Source organism: Pipistrellus kuhlii, unplaced genomic scaffold, assembly GCF_014108245.1.
Source record: "Pipistrellus kuhlii isolate mPipKuh1 unplaced genomic scaffold, mPipKuh1.p scaffold_m20_p_3, whole genome shotgun sequence".
In the NCBI taxonomy this organism is placed as follows: Eukaryota; Metazoa; Chordata; class Mammalia; order Chiroptera; family Vespertilionidae; genus Pipistrellus; species Pipistrellus kuhlii.
The window spans coordinates 80,808,070-80,823,054 of NW_023425529.1; the positions used below are offsets into that span (position 1 = coordinate 80,808,070).

The following is a 14,985-nucleotide window of genomic DNA, read 5'->3' on the forward strand; positions in this document are numbered from 1 at the left end:
CCAATATCATGCCATTTTGATTACTATATCCTTGTATGTATAGTTGGATATCAGGTGATACAATACCACCAACTTTGCACTTCTTCTTTAAGATTGCTTTGGCTCTTCAGGGTCTTTTGTTGTTGCATATACATTTTCAGATTATTGGTTCTAATTCTGTGAAACATGTTACTGATATTTTGATAGGAATTGCATTGAATCTATAGAGAGCTTTGGGTAATGTAGACATTTTAATTCTTCCTACCTGTGAGCATGGTATATACTTCCATTTATTTGTATCTTTTTCAATTACTTTCTTCAATATCTTACAATTTTCTGAGGACAGGTCTTTTACATCCTTGGTTATATTTATTCTTAGGTATTTTATTATATTTTCTTGATTCAATTGTAAATGGAATTGCTTTCTTTGTTTCTCTTTCCGATAATTCACTGTTGATATATAAAAATGCAACCAAATTTCTGAATGTTATTTTATATCCTGCTACTTTACTGGATTTACTTATCAGTTATAGTAGTTTTTCTGTGGAATCTTTAGGGTTCTCTACATATAATATTATGTCATTTGCTTAATGACTGTTTAATTTCTTCCTTTCCAATTTGGATGCCTTTTATTTCTTCTTCTTGTCTGATTTATGTGGCTGGGACTTCCAGTCCTATTTTGGATAAGAGTGATCAAAGTGGACATCCTTGTCTTGTTCCTGATCATGGGTATGATTTTAGCTGTGGTTTTGTCATAGATGGCCTTTATTATGCTGAGGTATATTTCCTCTATTCCCATTTTTTGAGTTTTTTTTTTTTATGGGTGCTGGATTTGGTCAAAAGCTTCCTTTGTATCTATTGATATAAATTCACACTTTGTGCCAATGCTGGGACTGAGGTCACTCAGCAAAAGTATCAAGGTACACCAAGGTCAGCTGCCACCATCTGGGTGCCCATTGACATTTGTGGAAGGGTGGGGTGTCAGGGATTCCTCATGATGAGGCCAGCAGAGTTAGTGAGGTCTAAACAGACCAAGATTTGGTCATATGAAGGAAGGGCTGTGCACAGGAATGCTAATGCTGGTTGGATGTGTGAGCAAAATATGGCTCCAACCTAGAGCCACACAACTCCTTTTCTCCTTTACTCTCCTCTGCAGGTGGGAGCTGGGCATGGTAGGATCCTCATGAGTCAGAAGGGTGGGGCTAGTGCATTCCTCCAGGCTGATTCAGAATGAAGGAGAGTGCTTGACCTTGGAGTGATGGCATCTGTGGGCAGTGTGGGAAAGGGACTGAGTTCAGAGACCCTGGTAGCTGCCCCTTCAGCTCTCTCACTGAAGCCATATGACCCAGTCTGTCCTCACATGACTGCAGTCTGATCCAACCTCCCTCTCTGGGAACTAAGAGTGAGTGAACAAGATTTAGTGTGCTGGCCCTTTCAGAGGGAGCCTGGGTTTCTAACAGACTCTCATCTCTTGCTGGTAAATGGAATCCCTTGATTTTCATAGCCAGATATTACAATACATAGACTGCTCTTCTTGGTTCTGGTGTTCTGGGCTGGGGAGTCCAATGTGGGCTTGAGACCCTACACTCCTCAGGGGGAGATTTTTGCAGCTGAGATATCTCTACAGATTTTCAACCAACACACGCAGGTGCCAGGCCAGCCCTTTTCACATCGCAGTGCTTCCTATAGTCTTGATGTGGCTTCTTCTGCAAATTCTTGGTTATAAGACTTGTTCAGTTCCTCTTCAGTTCATTATTCAGGTTGATTGTTCTATTTAATTGTAATTTCAGTCTGAACCTCAGAGAAGATGAGTGTAACTTCTACCTACTCTGCTGCCATCTTGGATCTCTTTTATTTATGGACATTATAGTAATTGTGAAATGTATCAAATCCCATTGTGGTTTTGAATGCATTCCCTGATGACTTGATATTGGGCATTTTTTCATGAGCATATTGGTAATTTGTATATCTTCTTTGGAGAAAAGTCTATTCAGATTCTTCATTCTTTTTGGATTATTTGCCTTTAAAAAAAATACTTGCCTGAGGATATGTTTTTATTGCTTTATAGAGAGAGAGAAAGGGGGAGGGAGAGAGAAACATTGATTAGTTGCCTCCCATACGTGGCCTGACTCGGATAGAACCTGAAACCTACTTATGTGCCCTGACCAGGAATCAAACTGCAACCTTTGGGTACGGGATGACTTTCCAACCAACTGAGCCACATGGCCAGGATTATTCGCCTATTTTTTAATTGAGTTGTAAATGTTCTTTATATATTCTGAATACAAGTCCTTTATCATATATGTTATTAGCAATTCTCTTAGTTTTTGAATTATCTTTTCATTTTCTTGATGGTATTTTTGTAGTACAAAAACATTTTAATTTTGATGTAGTACAATTTGTGTATTTTTTTTGCTTCGGTGGCTTGTTCTTTGGTGTCAGGTCTAAGAAACCACTGCCTTATTATTTCTGTGTGTGATATGAGGTAGGGTCAGTCTTCATTCTTTTGCCTGGGGATATTAAGTTGTCTCAAAACTATTTGTCAAAAACACTTTTCTTCCTCCATTGTATTGTCTTGGCACCTTAAAAAAAAAAAAATATATATATATATATATATATATATATATATATATATATATATATATATATATTTTTTTTTTTTTTTTTTTTTTTTTAAACTGAGAGGAAGGGAGAGGGATAGAAAGTTAGAAACATTGATCAGCTGCCTGCTGCACACCCCCTACTGGGGATGTGCCCACAACCAAGGTACATGCCCTTGACCAGAATTGAACCTGGGACCTTTCAGTCCACAAGCCAACGCTCTATCCACTGAGCCAAACCAGTTTTGGCTGTCTTGGCACCTTTGTTGAAAATCAATTGACAATAGATAAAAGGGTTTATTTCAGGACTGTCAGTTTTGTTTCATTGATCTATATGTCTGTTTTCATTCTATTCCACCTTTTGTTTACTGTAATTTTGAATTAAGCTTTGAAATCAGCAAGTATAAACCCTCCAAATTTGTTTTTCTTTTTTTAAAATATATTTTTATTGATTTTAGAGAGGAGGAGAGAGGGAGAGAGTTAGAAACATCAGTGATCAGAGAGAATTATTGATTGACTGCCTCTTGCACACCTCCTACTGGGGATCGAGCCTGCAACCCCAAGCATATGCCCTTGGCCAGAATTGAACTTGGGACACTTCAGTACTCAGGCTAATGCTCTATCCATTGAGCCTAACCAGCTAGGGCTTACTTTTCTTTTATTTAAGAAATTCTTTATTATTTAAAGTATTACATATTCTATATAATAGTTAATATGCAAATTTACCCTCATGCTGTCATAAGATGGCTGCACCCACAGCAAAGGCAAGGTTCCCATAATGAGCAATATGGCACCAGGCTGGGGAGGGGGACCTGAGGCCGTGCTTGACAGGGGTGGGGCCTGGCCACGTCTGGATCTCGCCCAGTGGGGGTGGGACCAGCCGGGTCTGGGTCTCGCACAATTTGGAGAAATGTGCAGGTGGTTGGGGACTTGACTCTGGGTCTCACAGTGCACCCCAGACTCTGACAGGAGGAAGATTTTCATATACATTTTATTAATTTTCTTTCATCTATGACACTGCCAGTATAGAGAAAGGGCAAATATTATAGCAATATTAAAATATTTCCTCTAATCCCTTTTAATGTGCATGAATTTCGTGCACTGGGCCACCCATTAGTAGTATTACATATATCTCCCTTTTCCTCCATTGACCTCTCCCCAGCCACCCTTACCCCCAGCACATGCCCTCACCCTCCTAGTGTCTGTGTCCATTGGTTATGCTTATATGTATACATACAAGTCCTTTAGTTGATCTCTTACCTCTTCTCCCTCCCTTAACTCCCCTCTGAAGTTTTACAGTCTATCTGATGCTTCTCTGTCTCTGGATCTATTTTTGTTCATCAGTTTATGTTGTTCATTATATTACACAAATGAGCTCTTGATCCTAAGGTGTCCTGTTTTTTTTGTTGTTTTTTTTTAACATGTTATTTTTATTATTGATTTTAGAGAGAGGGGAAGGAAAAGGGAGAAAGAGAAAAACACTGATGAGAGAAAGAAACATCGATCGGCTGCCTCCTGCACACCCCATACCTGGGATCGAGCCAAAAACCAGGCATGTACCCTGACCAGGAGTCAAACCAGCGACTCTCAGTGCATGGGATGACATGCAACCGAGCCACACTGGCCAGAGCTATTTTTCATTTCTTAGGAGCCAATCAACATTAAAACACGTAGGAAAAATCCAGAAAATAAGTATAAAGCATTCTTTGGAGAGAGATTAAAAAACATGAATAGCCATAACCGGTTTGGCTCAGTGGATAGAGTGTCAGCCTGTGTACTGAAGGGTCCCAGGTTCGATTCTGGTCAAGGGCATGTACCTTGGTTGCAGGCACATTCCCAATTGGGGGTGTGCAGGAGGCAACTGATGGATGTTTCTCTCTCATCGATGTTTCTACCTATTCTTCTCTCTTTCTCTCTGTAAAAAATAAATAAAATATATTAAAAAAAACATAAATAAAAAGTAACAAGTCCCCTTCATAGAGTTCAGCTACTGTACCTGGTACTTTGAGGCATGGGAGTTGTTAGGGGGTGATCAGGCTGGCAGGCAGAAGCAGCTAGGGGCAATCAGGAAGGCAGGCATGCGAGCAATTGGGAGCCAGCAATCCTGGATTGTGAGAGGGATGTCTGACTGCCTGTTTAGGCCCGACCTACCTGGATCAGGCCTAAACAAGCAGTCAGATATCCCTTGAAGGGTCCCAGATTGGAGAGGGTAATGACTGGGCTGAGGGACACACCCCATCATGCACAAATTTTGTGCACAGGGCCTCTAGTATATTATAAGCATCCTTCCATGCCATTAAATGAAATAATGAGTGTTTAAAACAAAAATCAGATGTATTTGGTCTCAATTAGTTGTGATACCATGCATCCTTTTGACCAAATACATGAAAGAATGTATGATCAACAAATTTTTGACACTACACTGGCTCTGGAATGCTAATAGATTTGATACAGCTTACTTAAATGGTTGAATGGGCATTGATATATCCTACTTAAGTGATATTCAATATATTAAAATGTTCATCTTCAGAGCTAATGTACAGCATAGAATACTACTTTTGAAGTGTCACTGGGGGAAAGACACTTGGAATATAGTTATTTGTAAGAAGAAAAATGACATGCAAAAAGTATGTTGGTTATTAGAAAAAAATATTTCTTTCTCTACCTCTTTCTGCCTTTTCAGGAGATGTTTCATAAAGCCGAAGAATTCCTACCCAAAACAGCAGGTGGTGAGATGGACGAGATGGACACATCAGATACCCAGTGGGGCTGGTTTTACTTGGCAGAATGTGGAAAGTGGCACATGTTTCAGGTATCTCTTTCCTTGGATGTAGGAGAATGGATTTAGATTCACTTAGCATCCTCTTGCTGATGGAGAAGATGGGTAGAAGCAAACCTGAAAGAAATAAAACTCTAAGGATATCCGATAGCTTAACTGAAAGAAAAGTTTTAGTTCTTTTCCTTTTCCTTTTCCCAGGTTTTTACACAATTTATTTAGAAGAAACTGTGTGTTTACTGAAGGCAGTTGTTACTAAGAGTTGCATGATATCAGTACATATGAGCAACTCCAGGTTTATTTGGTGGACAAAGAGAAGGGAAGAGAACAGCCCATATTAAACAACTTCTGTACACCAAGTATTATGTTAGGTGTTGTACCTATGTTTTCTCCTTTATCCTCATGACAACTCAGAAGCAGAGGTTAACACTCAGTCTTATAGGCAAAGTGAAGCTCAGAAAGTTAATGTATTTTTGTTTAGAATCACACAGCTAGTTAAATGGTTAAGGTAGTGATTAAAGCTTGTGGTCTTTTTTAAACTTGCAAAGCCATTTAAAGAAGATTTAATTTTTGAGCCACTTAGGAAGTATAATTATTGTCATAATTTGTGAAAATTGTAATTATTTTGGATAAGGCTTACCCAGTTTTTTAAGTTTCTTTGCTGGAAATCCTTAAACTATTTTTAACATCCTGGCTTAGCTGTGATTTTTCCCGGTGTTTAGGGACCTAGAACCGGTGATTAGTTAAGTTTCCCTTGTTTCACCATTCTCTGTCTCTGTGACCACAGTACCACATCTGTGGCCAAGCCATTAAGGTGAACAGCTGTAATTGAAACTTTCTGGTTTGTCTTAAAGCCGGATACCAACATTCAGTGTTCAGTTAGCAGTGAAGATATCGAACAAAGCTTCAAAACAAATCCTTGTGGCTCCATTTCTTTTACTACTTCCAAATTCAGCTACAAGATAGACTTTGCAGGTATGTTGCTTTTTTTCTTAAAGTTGCGTGGTTTTAGAATACGATGTGGTAAAATCTACGGTTCTGAAGATGTATCAAGGATCAGTTTGATACATTTGTAAACAGTGAAGTAAATCGTTTTTGTAATACATACAAATACCTCTATAACAATTCAAGATTTAAAATCTTCTTAAGCAACCCTGTCTTTTTTATAAAGGAGTATTTATATGCTTCTAGAGACTAATGTAATGCTTCTCTTCTCAGGAACACAAACACTCTAAGCTATTGTTTTCCTCCTGATCCCATCAGTCTTTTGAAATAGAAACGGACCTTTTTATTTTAAAAACCACTCTGAGAGGTGAAGTGACAAAGTCTGTGATCGTTTTAAGACTGAAGATCAGATTAATGACCCACCTCTGGGTGTCTTTGCGGGAAAACTATTTCTTTAGCAGACATTGCCTTCTGCCCTTTTCTGATTTCATGGGCTCTTTCACAGACTAACCAGCAAATCTGGAAATCAGCTGCACTTGGGATTTCACTCCTGATTTATGGGCATGATTTGAGGTACTCCCCCTTAAAAAAACCTGTTATGTTCAGTCCCTTCACTTTCAAACTGCTGTAGTCCCAGTTCTTTGCTGCTTAGAGGCAAACGGGACCTGGTTGCAGAAGCTTCCTTAATAAAAGTGCATTTTGGTTACTTCACAGCTCAACCCTCTCACTGTTCTTCCCAGTTTCTGTGAGTAGTGTCTTTATGACAATTAGTGGTGTGTTTCTTTAGGGTGGGGTGCTGAAGCCTTAGATTTCCTTGGATGAGCCAAGGCCCAGAAACGGTACAGGGGATTGTCCTGTAAGAGGTTGATGCAACCAAATCTCTAGTGATTATTATCTTCCAAAGCTTTTTTTTTTTTTTTTTTTTTTTTTTTTTTTTTTTTTTTTTTTTTAATCAAGAGTTAGAAGCATTAGATTCTTATTCTTGACTCACCATAACTTTAAAAAAATATTTTTATTGATTTCAGAGAGGTAGGGAGAGAGAGATAGAAACATCAATGATGAGAGAACCAGGTATCGGCTGCCTCCTTGCATGCCTCCTAGTTGGGATCAAGCCCACAACCCGAGCATGTGTTCTGAACTGGAATCGAACCCGGGACCCTTCAGTCTGCAGGCCGATGCTCTATCCACTGAGCCAAACCAGCGAGGGCAACTTGACATTGGATAAATAGGCCGTCTGCCTTTAAAGGACCCTGGCATTTATCTTTCTCCTGCAGTCTAGACAAAAGGTGTCTGGTAGGCATTTTAGTTGGTGTATGGGGGCCAGTTCTGAAGCCATACTGAGACATAACGATATGCACAGACTCATGTAGGAGATGAGGTTTGTCGAAGCAGATAATTAAGCAAGCTACATGTTTCTAAAAGAATATTTTTTAGTAAACTGTATTTTTGGGGAAGTTTTCTCTCAGACAGTGCAGTTTATTAAAACTTTTTTTTAAATCATCTAGGAGTCACATGTAATAACTCAAGTTCCCTAACCCTCAGTATAATGACACTGTTTCTGAAGTATAGCTGATAGCAGTTCATATATAGCATTTGCAAAATTAGTTCCTTTTCTGCCACAAGCTAATTCAGGTTCTCTCTAAAAAAGGGTGAAAAGTGAACTCAAAGGAAGACAACACAGTTTCCACTGTGTGAGCTGAGCTCTTGCTTTTCCCCGCACAGTGGCAACGCCAATGTGTAAGAGTCTAGGAGAATACAGACAGGGCAGAACATACTTTATACAACATTTGCCTGACGGGTGAATCCCTTTATTTTGTAATGGAATAATGCCAATTAGATAACTCTGGACTAGAATCTCACATTCACATATTTGTGGGAATGCAGAAATGGACTTGGTAAGTACTGCCACTGTTGAGGCATAGATGAAAGAAGAAAATACCTTTAATTAATTAGTCCTTCATTGCTAGTATGTATTGAGTCTAGCTAGGTTTTCTATGTTTTGGTTTAGGTATACAATTTAAAGAGAAGGCAAGCAATGTACAGATGTTTGAAATTCTGTGAATTGTACATGTTTTATAATGGTAATGTATTTTTTAAAATCATTTCCAAATATTTTTGATAAATTAACACACAGTTTCCACTTATAGAATATTCAGTATTATAATTTCTTTCTCCTTCTAGTACTCTTAATTTTTCTAAGTTTAGAACTCTTCTAGTTTAATGTCACTTTAACCCAATTATTGTATAGAAAGGAATAGATGCTGCCTACTGAGCAGCATATGATGTTAGCATTCTTTTGTCTGAGAATGGATCAAGCAGTGAAGCTGTCCTCCCTGAATAGCACGTTTATGGCATGATAGATAGATAGATAGATAGATAGATAGATAGATATGTATTTTTAATGCTCTGTTTGTCAGTGACTCCCAAAGCTCTGTGATTCATGTAGGGTGGCTATCCACCTTAGTGACAATTTATAGTACAGTATATTCCCATGACTAATCTGACATCTTTGTCTTTGTATACAGAAATGAAGCAAGTGAATCTCACTACTGGAAAACAGCGCTTAATAAAAAGAGCCCCCTTTTCTATCAGTGCTTTCAGGTACGGTAATGAGAATAGGGGTAGAAACATTGGGCTTTTCCTCTCTCTTCTCTTTCTTAATATTTGATAGAGGAAGAAATAGACTGAAAATGGTTGGTAGGTCACTTAACGATCTTAATATTGATCCTTTCAGCACTAATATTAATATTAGTACTGAATTGCACCTTACTTGATGAAATAGCAATATTATTATTTTATGCCATTGTTTCCTTTCCTCACAGAACTACCCAGTTAATTGGGCTATGAATGCCAAGTAATTACTGCTCTTCTCCACTGGGCCACTCCTGGAAGTAATTTCAGAGCTGCAGTGACTAAATGAGACCTGGGAAGGTGGGAGGGCAGGGACAGGAGTGCTGCTACTTGTGCCCATTGCGAGTTTTCTTTTTCTGTCTCTGGATTTATAGAGCCTGAAAAGGGGAATAAATACCAGAAGAGAAAAATATTTTAGATAAAATATTCCATTTTATCTAATGAAATTGAAGGGGAAAAACCTTACACTTTGTCTACTATTTTCTAGAACAATTTCTCCAGCAAGTATTGAAATTCTTGCTGTTCAAAGAATTTATTATGAAACAGAAAGAAAAAAAAGAACTAGCATATGAATTTTAAGGGATACCCATTTGCTCCTTCCAAGGAGATATTTTGAAAGGATTAGAGTAAAGAATAAAAAATTTTAAGTTTCTATTAGTTTGTTTTATGAGATTTTGGCTTACATTTTAAAATATATATATATTTTATTGATTTTTTACAGAGAGGAAGGGAGAGAGATAGAGAGCTAGAAACATCGATGAGAGAGAAACACTGACCAGCTGCATCCTGCACACCCCCACTGGGGATGTGCCCGCAACCAATGTACATGCCCTTGACCGGAATCGAACCTGGGACCCTTCAGTCCGCAGACCGACGCTCTACCACTGAGCCAAACCGGTTTCGGCTTGGCTTACATTTTAGCATCATGATTTAAATGTTATTTAATTAATGAATGTTCCAGTATTTTCATGGAATGTAGAGAAAACTATTTTCTTATAAACTATATCATTATCATTCTTAAGTATAGGAATTACTTATCTTCAAAGAGTATGTAATCTGGGAGAAAAATGAGACATAATAATGGGAAATGATATTGTAATTGCACATTATTGTATCTGGTATGTTTTGTGAGGAGAAACACATGAGGGGGTCCAGCGCTTTGTTCTCTCACAGATGCACACACCATAGGAAAGAGACAGGAGAGGGAGACAGTGCACCAGAGTGGAGGCTAATAAGATATTAAAAGATTAAGAACAGTTAGGTGGGCTACAGAAGGAGTGGTGAGTATGTGCTGATATAGAAATGTTTATTTATTATAGGAAATATTACATGCAAGGTGAATAGTATATATTTTCCATTGGAAAAGAATTAACAGTTAACTAAGGCTATGGGCTACATAAAAACAAAGCAAAAAACTTTTCCATAGCTAAAAGAAACTTAAGACAAAATCTTCATAAAAACTGGGTAAACTATTGTTACTCATTATCACAGTCTAAGGGTTTATCTCTGTAGTATATGAAATACTTCTATGAATCTTTAAGTAGAAGACCAACAACCTGTTAAAAAAATTGAGCAAAAAATTTGAACAGTTCATACAACCTCCTTCATAATAAGAGAAATACAAATTACATCAGACTATTTTTTACTATTAGACTGACAAAAATTTAAAAGTTTAATAACACACCTTTTTTATAAGATTGGAAAATAGACATTCTCTATATGTCAATTTTCTTGTGTGAATGTCAGTGAGTACAACCTTTCTTAAGGAAAGGTTTGGTCAACATCTGTCAAAATCATGAATATATTCTTTGATTAAGAAATTCCATTTCAAAAATGTCATCCTAAAAATTGACTAGAGGACATGTACAATGACAAATGGTTGAACTAGTTCTTTGTAACATTCTTAACAGTAGCAAAAAGTTGAAAGAACTGAAGATCTTCAATAGGGGACTTGTTAAATAGATTATGATGTCTCCATACCATGGAATTCTGTGCATCTTTGCATTTAACTAGTATTTCTGGAATGTCTATCATGTGCCAAACGCTGTGGTAGGGACTGGGAACAAGGGTACTCTCTATCTACTGATGCAGAAAGATATCTAAGAATGTGGTAAGTGAAAAATAAAAGCTGCAAAAGACATATGTTTTAAGTTACCATTTCTGTTTGGGGAAAGATTGGCTTGTGTTAACCTACAGAAGTTCTAGAATAATACCCAAGAGACTGAAAACAATATTACTTGAAGTTGGGGCGAGAGGTGAGAATTGGACAGTCTAAGGACTGGAGTGGGAGGGAAACTATTCTCTATCTACTTAATTTAAAAATATATATAATTTATTGATTTTTTACAGAGAATAAGAGAGAGGGATAGAAAGTTAGAAACATTGATGAGAGAGACCCCAATTCAGCTGCCTCCTGCACACCCCTTACTGGGGATGTACCTGCAACCAAGGTACATAACCTTGACTGGCATCAAACCTGGAACCTTTCAGTCCGTAGGCTGATGCTCTATCCACTGAGCCAAACCGGTTAAGGCAACTTACTAATTTTTAAGTCATGTCATTGTATGATCTTTTCAAAGTTGAAATGAGTTTTTAAAAGTTAAGCTGAAGATAGGCTTGAAATTTATTTCTTCCAGTGACCTGCAGTCACCACAGAGGGTTAATATGTCAGTATCAGCCTGTTGCCACTGAGCTCCCCAAGATTGCTCTCTTTTTCTGTGTTCACATCCAGTGGCTTAACCTGTTAACCGAGCGGGACTTATAAATACGTCAAACGTAAACAATATCTGGAACAAGGAGGACATATGAATACGTCCTTGAAATATATGTTGCACCCTGAAATGGACAGTATATATTTTTTGTAATCTTTATAATTGTTTGTAAAATTTATAATTTTTTAATTCGATGTTTCCATTTTTTTGTTGGTATTCTTTTCTATTTGTTTGTAATTTTGTATTTTCCTTTGTGCTTTATATATAAATAAACAAAAAATATATTTCATTTATTTTAAGTATAAATAAAAAATAATAATATGAAATTACGTCCACCGGGCGTGATGTACTGACACGTCCTAGTGAAAGAGTATGCGCCCATTATACGTTGCATAATTAAAAAGGGAGCTCCCCGGTTAACAGGTTAAACATGGTAGACAGTTTTTAAAAAGTTGTACTGACTGACTATATTAACTGAGTTAATGTGAACTGTGTAGGAGGAATAGTGGGCAATAAACAGAAAAGTTTAGATTTGAGTTAGATCTTGAAAGACATTGAATGTAAGGCTGATGGGTTGAGATTTTATATAATAGACAGAATAAATATCTTAAGGAGTTTTTTTAAATCAAGGTTTTCTTTTTTTTAAAGATATATATATATATATATATATATATATATTTTTTTTTTTTTTTTTTGATTTTTTACAGAGAGCAAGGGATAGAGATAGAGAGCTAGAAACATCGATGAGAGAAACACCAACCAGCTGCCTCTTGCACAGCCCCTACTGGGGTGTGCCCGTAACCAATGTACATGCCCCTGACCGGAATCGAACCTGGGACCTTTCAGTCTGCAGACCGAAGCTCTACCACTGAGCCAAACCAGTTCGGCTTAAATCAAGGTTTTCATTTTCTTCTTGGAAATTTATTTTCTTCAGCTAAAATCTTCCTTACATTTTAAAGAAATTATGAAAATTTCAGAAAAATAAGACAAAATGAAACAACTATTCTTGAAATTTTAATGTTGTGTAAGGTTGGATGTTTTCCATTAAAGTTCTCAATTCAGCACCTAAAAAGGTAGTACACAAGAAGATATTCAATAAATATTTTAAAATAAAGCAAGGATTACACTTAATTGCATTTATCACAGTATCCCAAACATGAAAATTCAGCATTGAAGAAAAGTCTAAATCACAGTAATTATTATCAGATCCTAATATTTTGTTTTGTCTTTTGCTATTTAAAGTTATATCTGTGAAAATGAGTCTATCCCCATGCCACCACATTGGGAGAATGTGAATACTGACGTGCCCTATCAGGTAAGAGCAGAACTGACTGACTGTCCTGTGCTAGAGATGGAACAGGACTTCAACAAAACTGTTCAACTCTATTTTCCAGCTTGTTCCTTTGCACAATCAAACACATGAATATAATGAAGTCGCTAGTCTCTTTGGGAAAACAATGGATCGCAACAGAATTAAAAGAATCCAGAGAATTCAAAACCTAGACTTGTGGGAGTTCTTTTGCAGGTGAGACAGTTTCTAATCTGAACCCTCTCGTTGACTTTTGTAGTCTTAGAAATGATAGTGAAGCACAAATATTTAATTATATTAATTTTCACTGCTGCTGTGTTTTCCTCTTGTTTTGTTTTGATCTGGTCTCTCAGCTCTCTCCTTCAGCCTTCTCAGGGAGTAAGAGAGATGCTCTGTAAGTAAATGCAAGGCGTTACTTACAGAGGTGAGGAACATCCCCCCCTGACGCATAAGGCCCAAGAAATCATTTCGTCTGGCCCTGCCAAGGCATTGGGGGTGAATTAATTAAATGTTTGACCAAATACAGCAGGCTAATTTTTAAGTTGATAATTTTGTATGGCCCCTGAATGATGTTATAAATACCCAGATGCCCTTGGCAAAAATAAAAGGTTCCCCACCCTTGGCTTACCACATTGTAATGCAGTGGTAGATGTCATTCTCCTTAGCACACGCCTAGAAACGTGCCCCTTTCAAGGTTCCGAGCTGCACATTTTGGCTTAGTCAGCATTGCAGAGGAATAGGGGAGCTATTCAGTTTTGTTGATATGCTTTGTTCGCTCAGACTTTTATGTTGAATTATAACTCTCTGAATTGTTTAATTTCTGTGGAGAGTAGCTACAGCGTTTGGACAGGTTCAAGCCTGGGACTAATGAGAGGGCACGATCCTCTCATGGCAAAGCCGCGTAAGTCCCACCACAATTATAGCCAGAGGCTATAGTTATAAGCTTGACCTTCTGGTAGGAACCTGTGGTCCCACGTGGCTAAGTGATACAGGCTGTGGGAGGTGCAGCAAATAAACAAAGCTTGATCAATTGAGTACATTAGAAACCCGAGAAGATGTTGTAACCACACTCTTACTTTGCCTCTTGGAATCTGGCTATAAAATAAAGGCTTGGCTTGCAGGCAGTGGCTCTGCCTCTCCATCAGAGAGGGCAGCATCCCACCCAGCCCCAGCTTTCTTCTCTTGTCTGTCTTTTCTTACTCCTTCACCACCCCCTCTCAGGCTCACCGAACCTGGCTGTGCTACCACAGCACAAATTTCTTTTTAAACAATTACACTATCTTGCCTATAGTCGTTTGCTTATTTTGTTTGAAGGACCATTGCAAAACATACCTGCAAATTTTCTGTTTAGCCCGAAGTTTATGTTGTAGATTTAAAAATCTCAATTTATTATTCAACTTAGGTTGGAAATGACCCATTGGATTGCTCAGTGTGCACTTAACCTAAAAGTAAAGCCCATTACAAAAACATAAAGGTATTGTCTAAATTAATCTGTTTGTTGTGATGTTTGTTTGTTTATTTATTTATTTACAAATGTATAATAACAAAATACATCCGTATTTGTGAGGATAGAGGACCAATTGGGAGAGGCAGGATGGAGGGATTACACATAGGAATAAGGAACCTGGGGAAGGTGATAGATATGTTCATTATTTTTACAACAGATTAATAGATTAATGGTTGTTAACAGTAAATATTTGCAGTTTATTGTATGTAATGATATCACAAATTGTGCTGAGGAATGTGTTTTTAATAACAAGTAGTACCTAAAATATGTGATTTTCTGAAATATTTTTATTAAATACTAGAGGCCTGGTGCATAAAAATTTGTGCACTCAGGGAAGGGGTCCTTCAGCCTGGACTGCACTGTCTCGCAGTCCAGGAGCCCTCAGGGGATGTCCGACTGATGGCTTAGGACTGCTCCTCTGTAGGAGGTAATCAGGCAGGCCCATCAGGGGATGGTGCTGGCTGGTGAGCAGCTGGCCCTGTCCTTCCCCCCCCCACCCCCCCCCCCGCCTCCATCATTGCACCTCT

At 37.9% G+C, this 14,985-nt stretch overlaps 1 protein-coding gene across 2 annotated transcripts in view; it reads left to right on the forward strand.

Annotated features, from left to right (window-relative positions):
* PARP11 (poly(ADP-ribose) polymerase family member 11) overlaps positions 1-14,985 on the forward strand; it is a 48,329-nt gene that overhangs the window by 20,533 nt on the left and 12,811 nt on the right. Inside the window, exons 2-6 of one of the 2 annotated variants that reach the window (XM_036457544.2) lie at positions 5,263-5,391; positions 6,210-6,330; positions 8,826-8,901; positions 12,885-12,957; positions 13,037-13,167. In XM_036457544.2, the coding sequence (XP_036313437.1) occupies positions 5,263-5,391; positions 6,210-6,330; positions 8,826-8,901; positions 12,885-12,957; positions 13,037-13,167 (530 nt within the window). The remainder of the gene's footprint in view (positions 1-5,262; positions 5,392-6,209; positions 6,331-8,825; positions 8,902-12,884; positions 12,958-13,036; positions 13,168-14,985) is intronic. The other variant, XM_036457545.2, reaches the window with a different exon arrangement.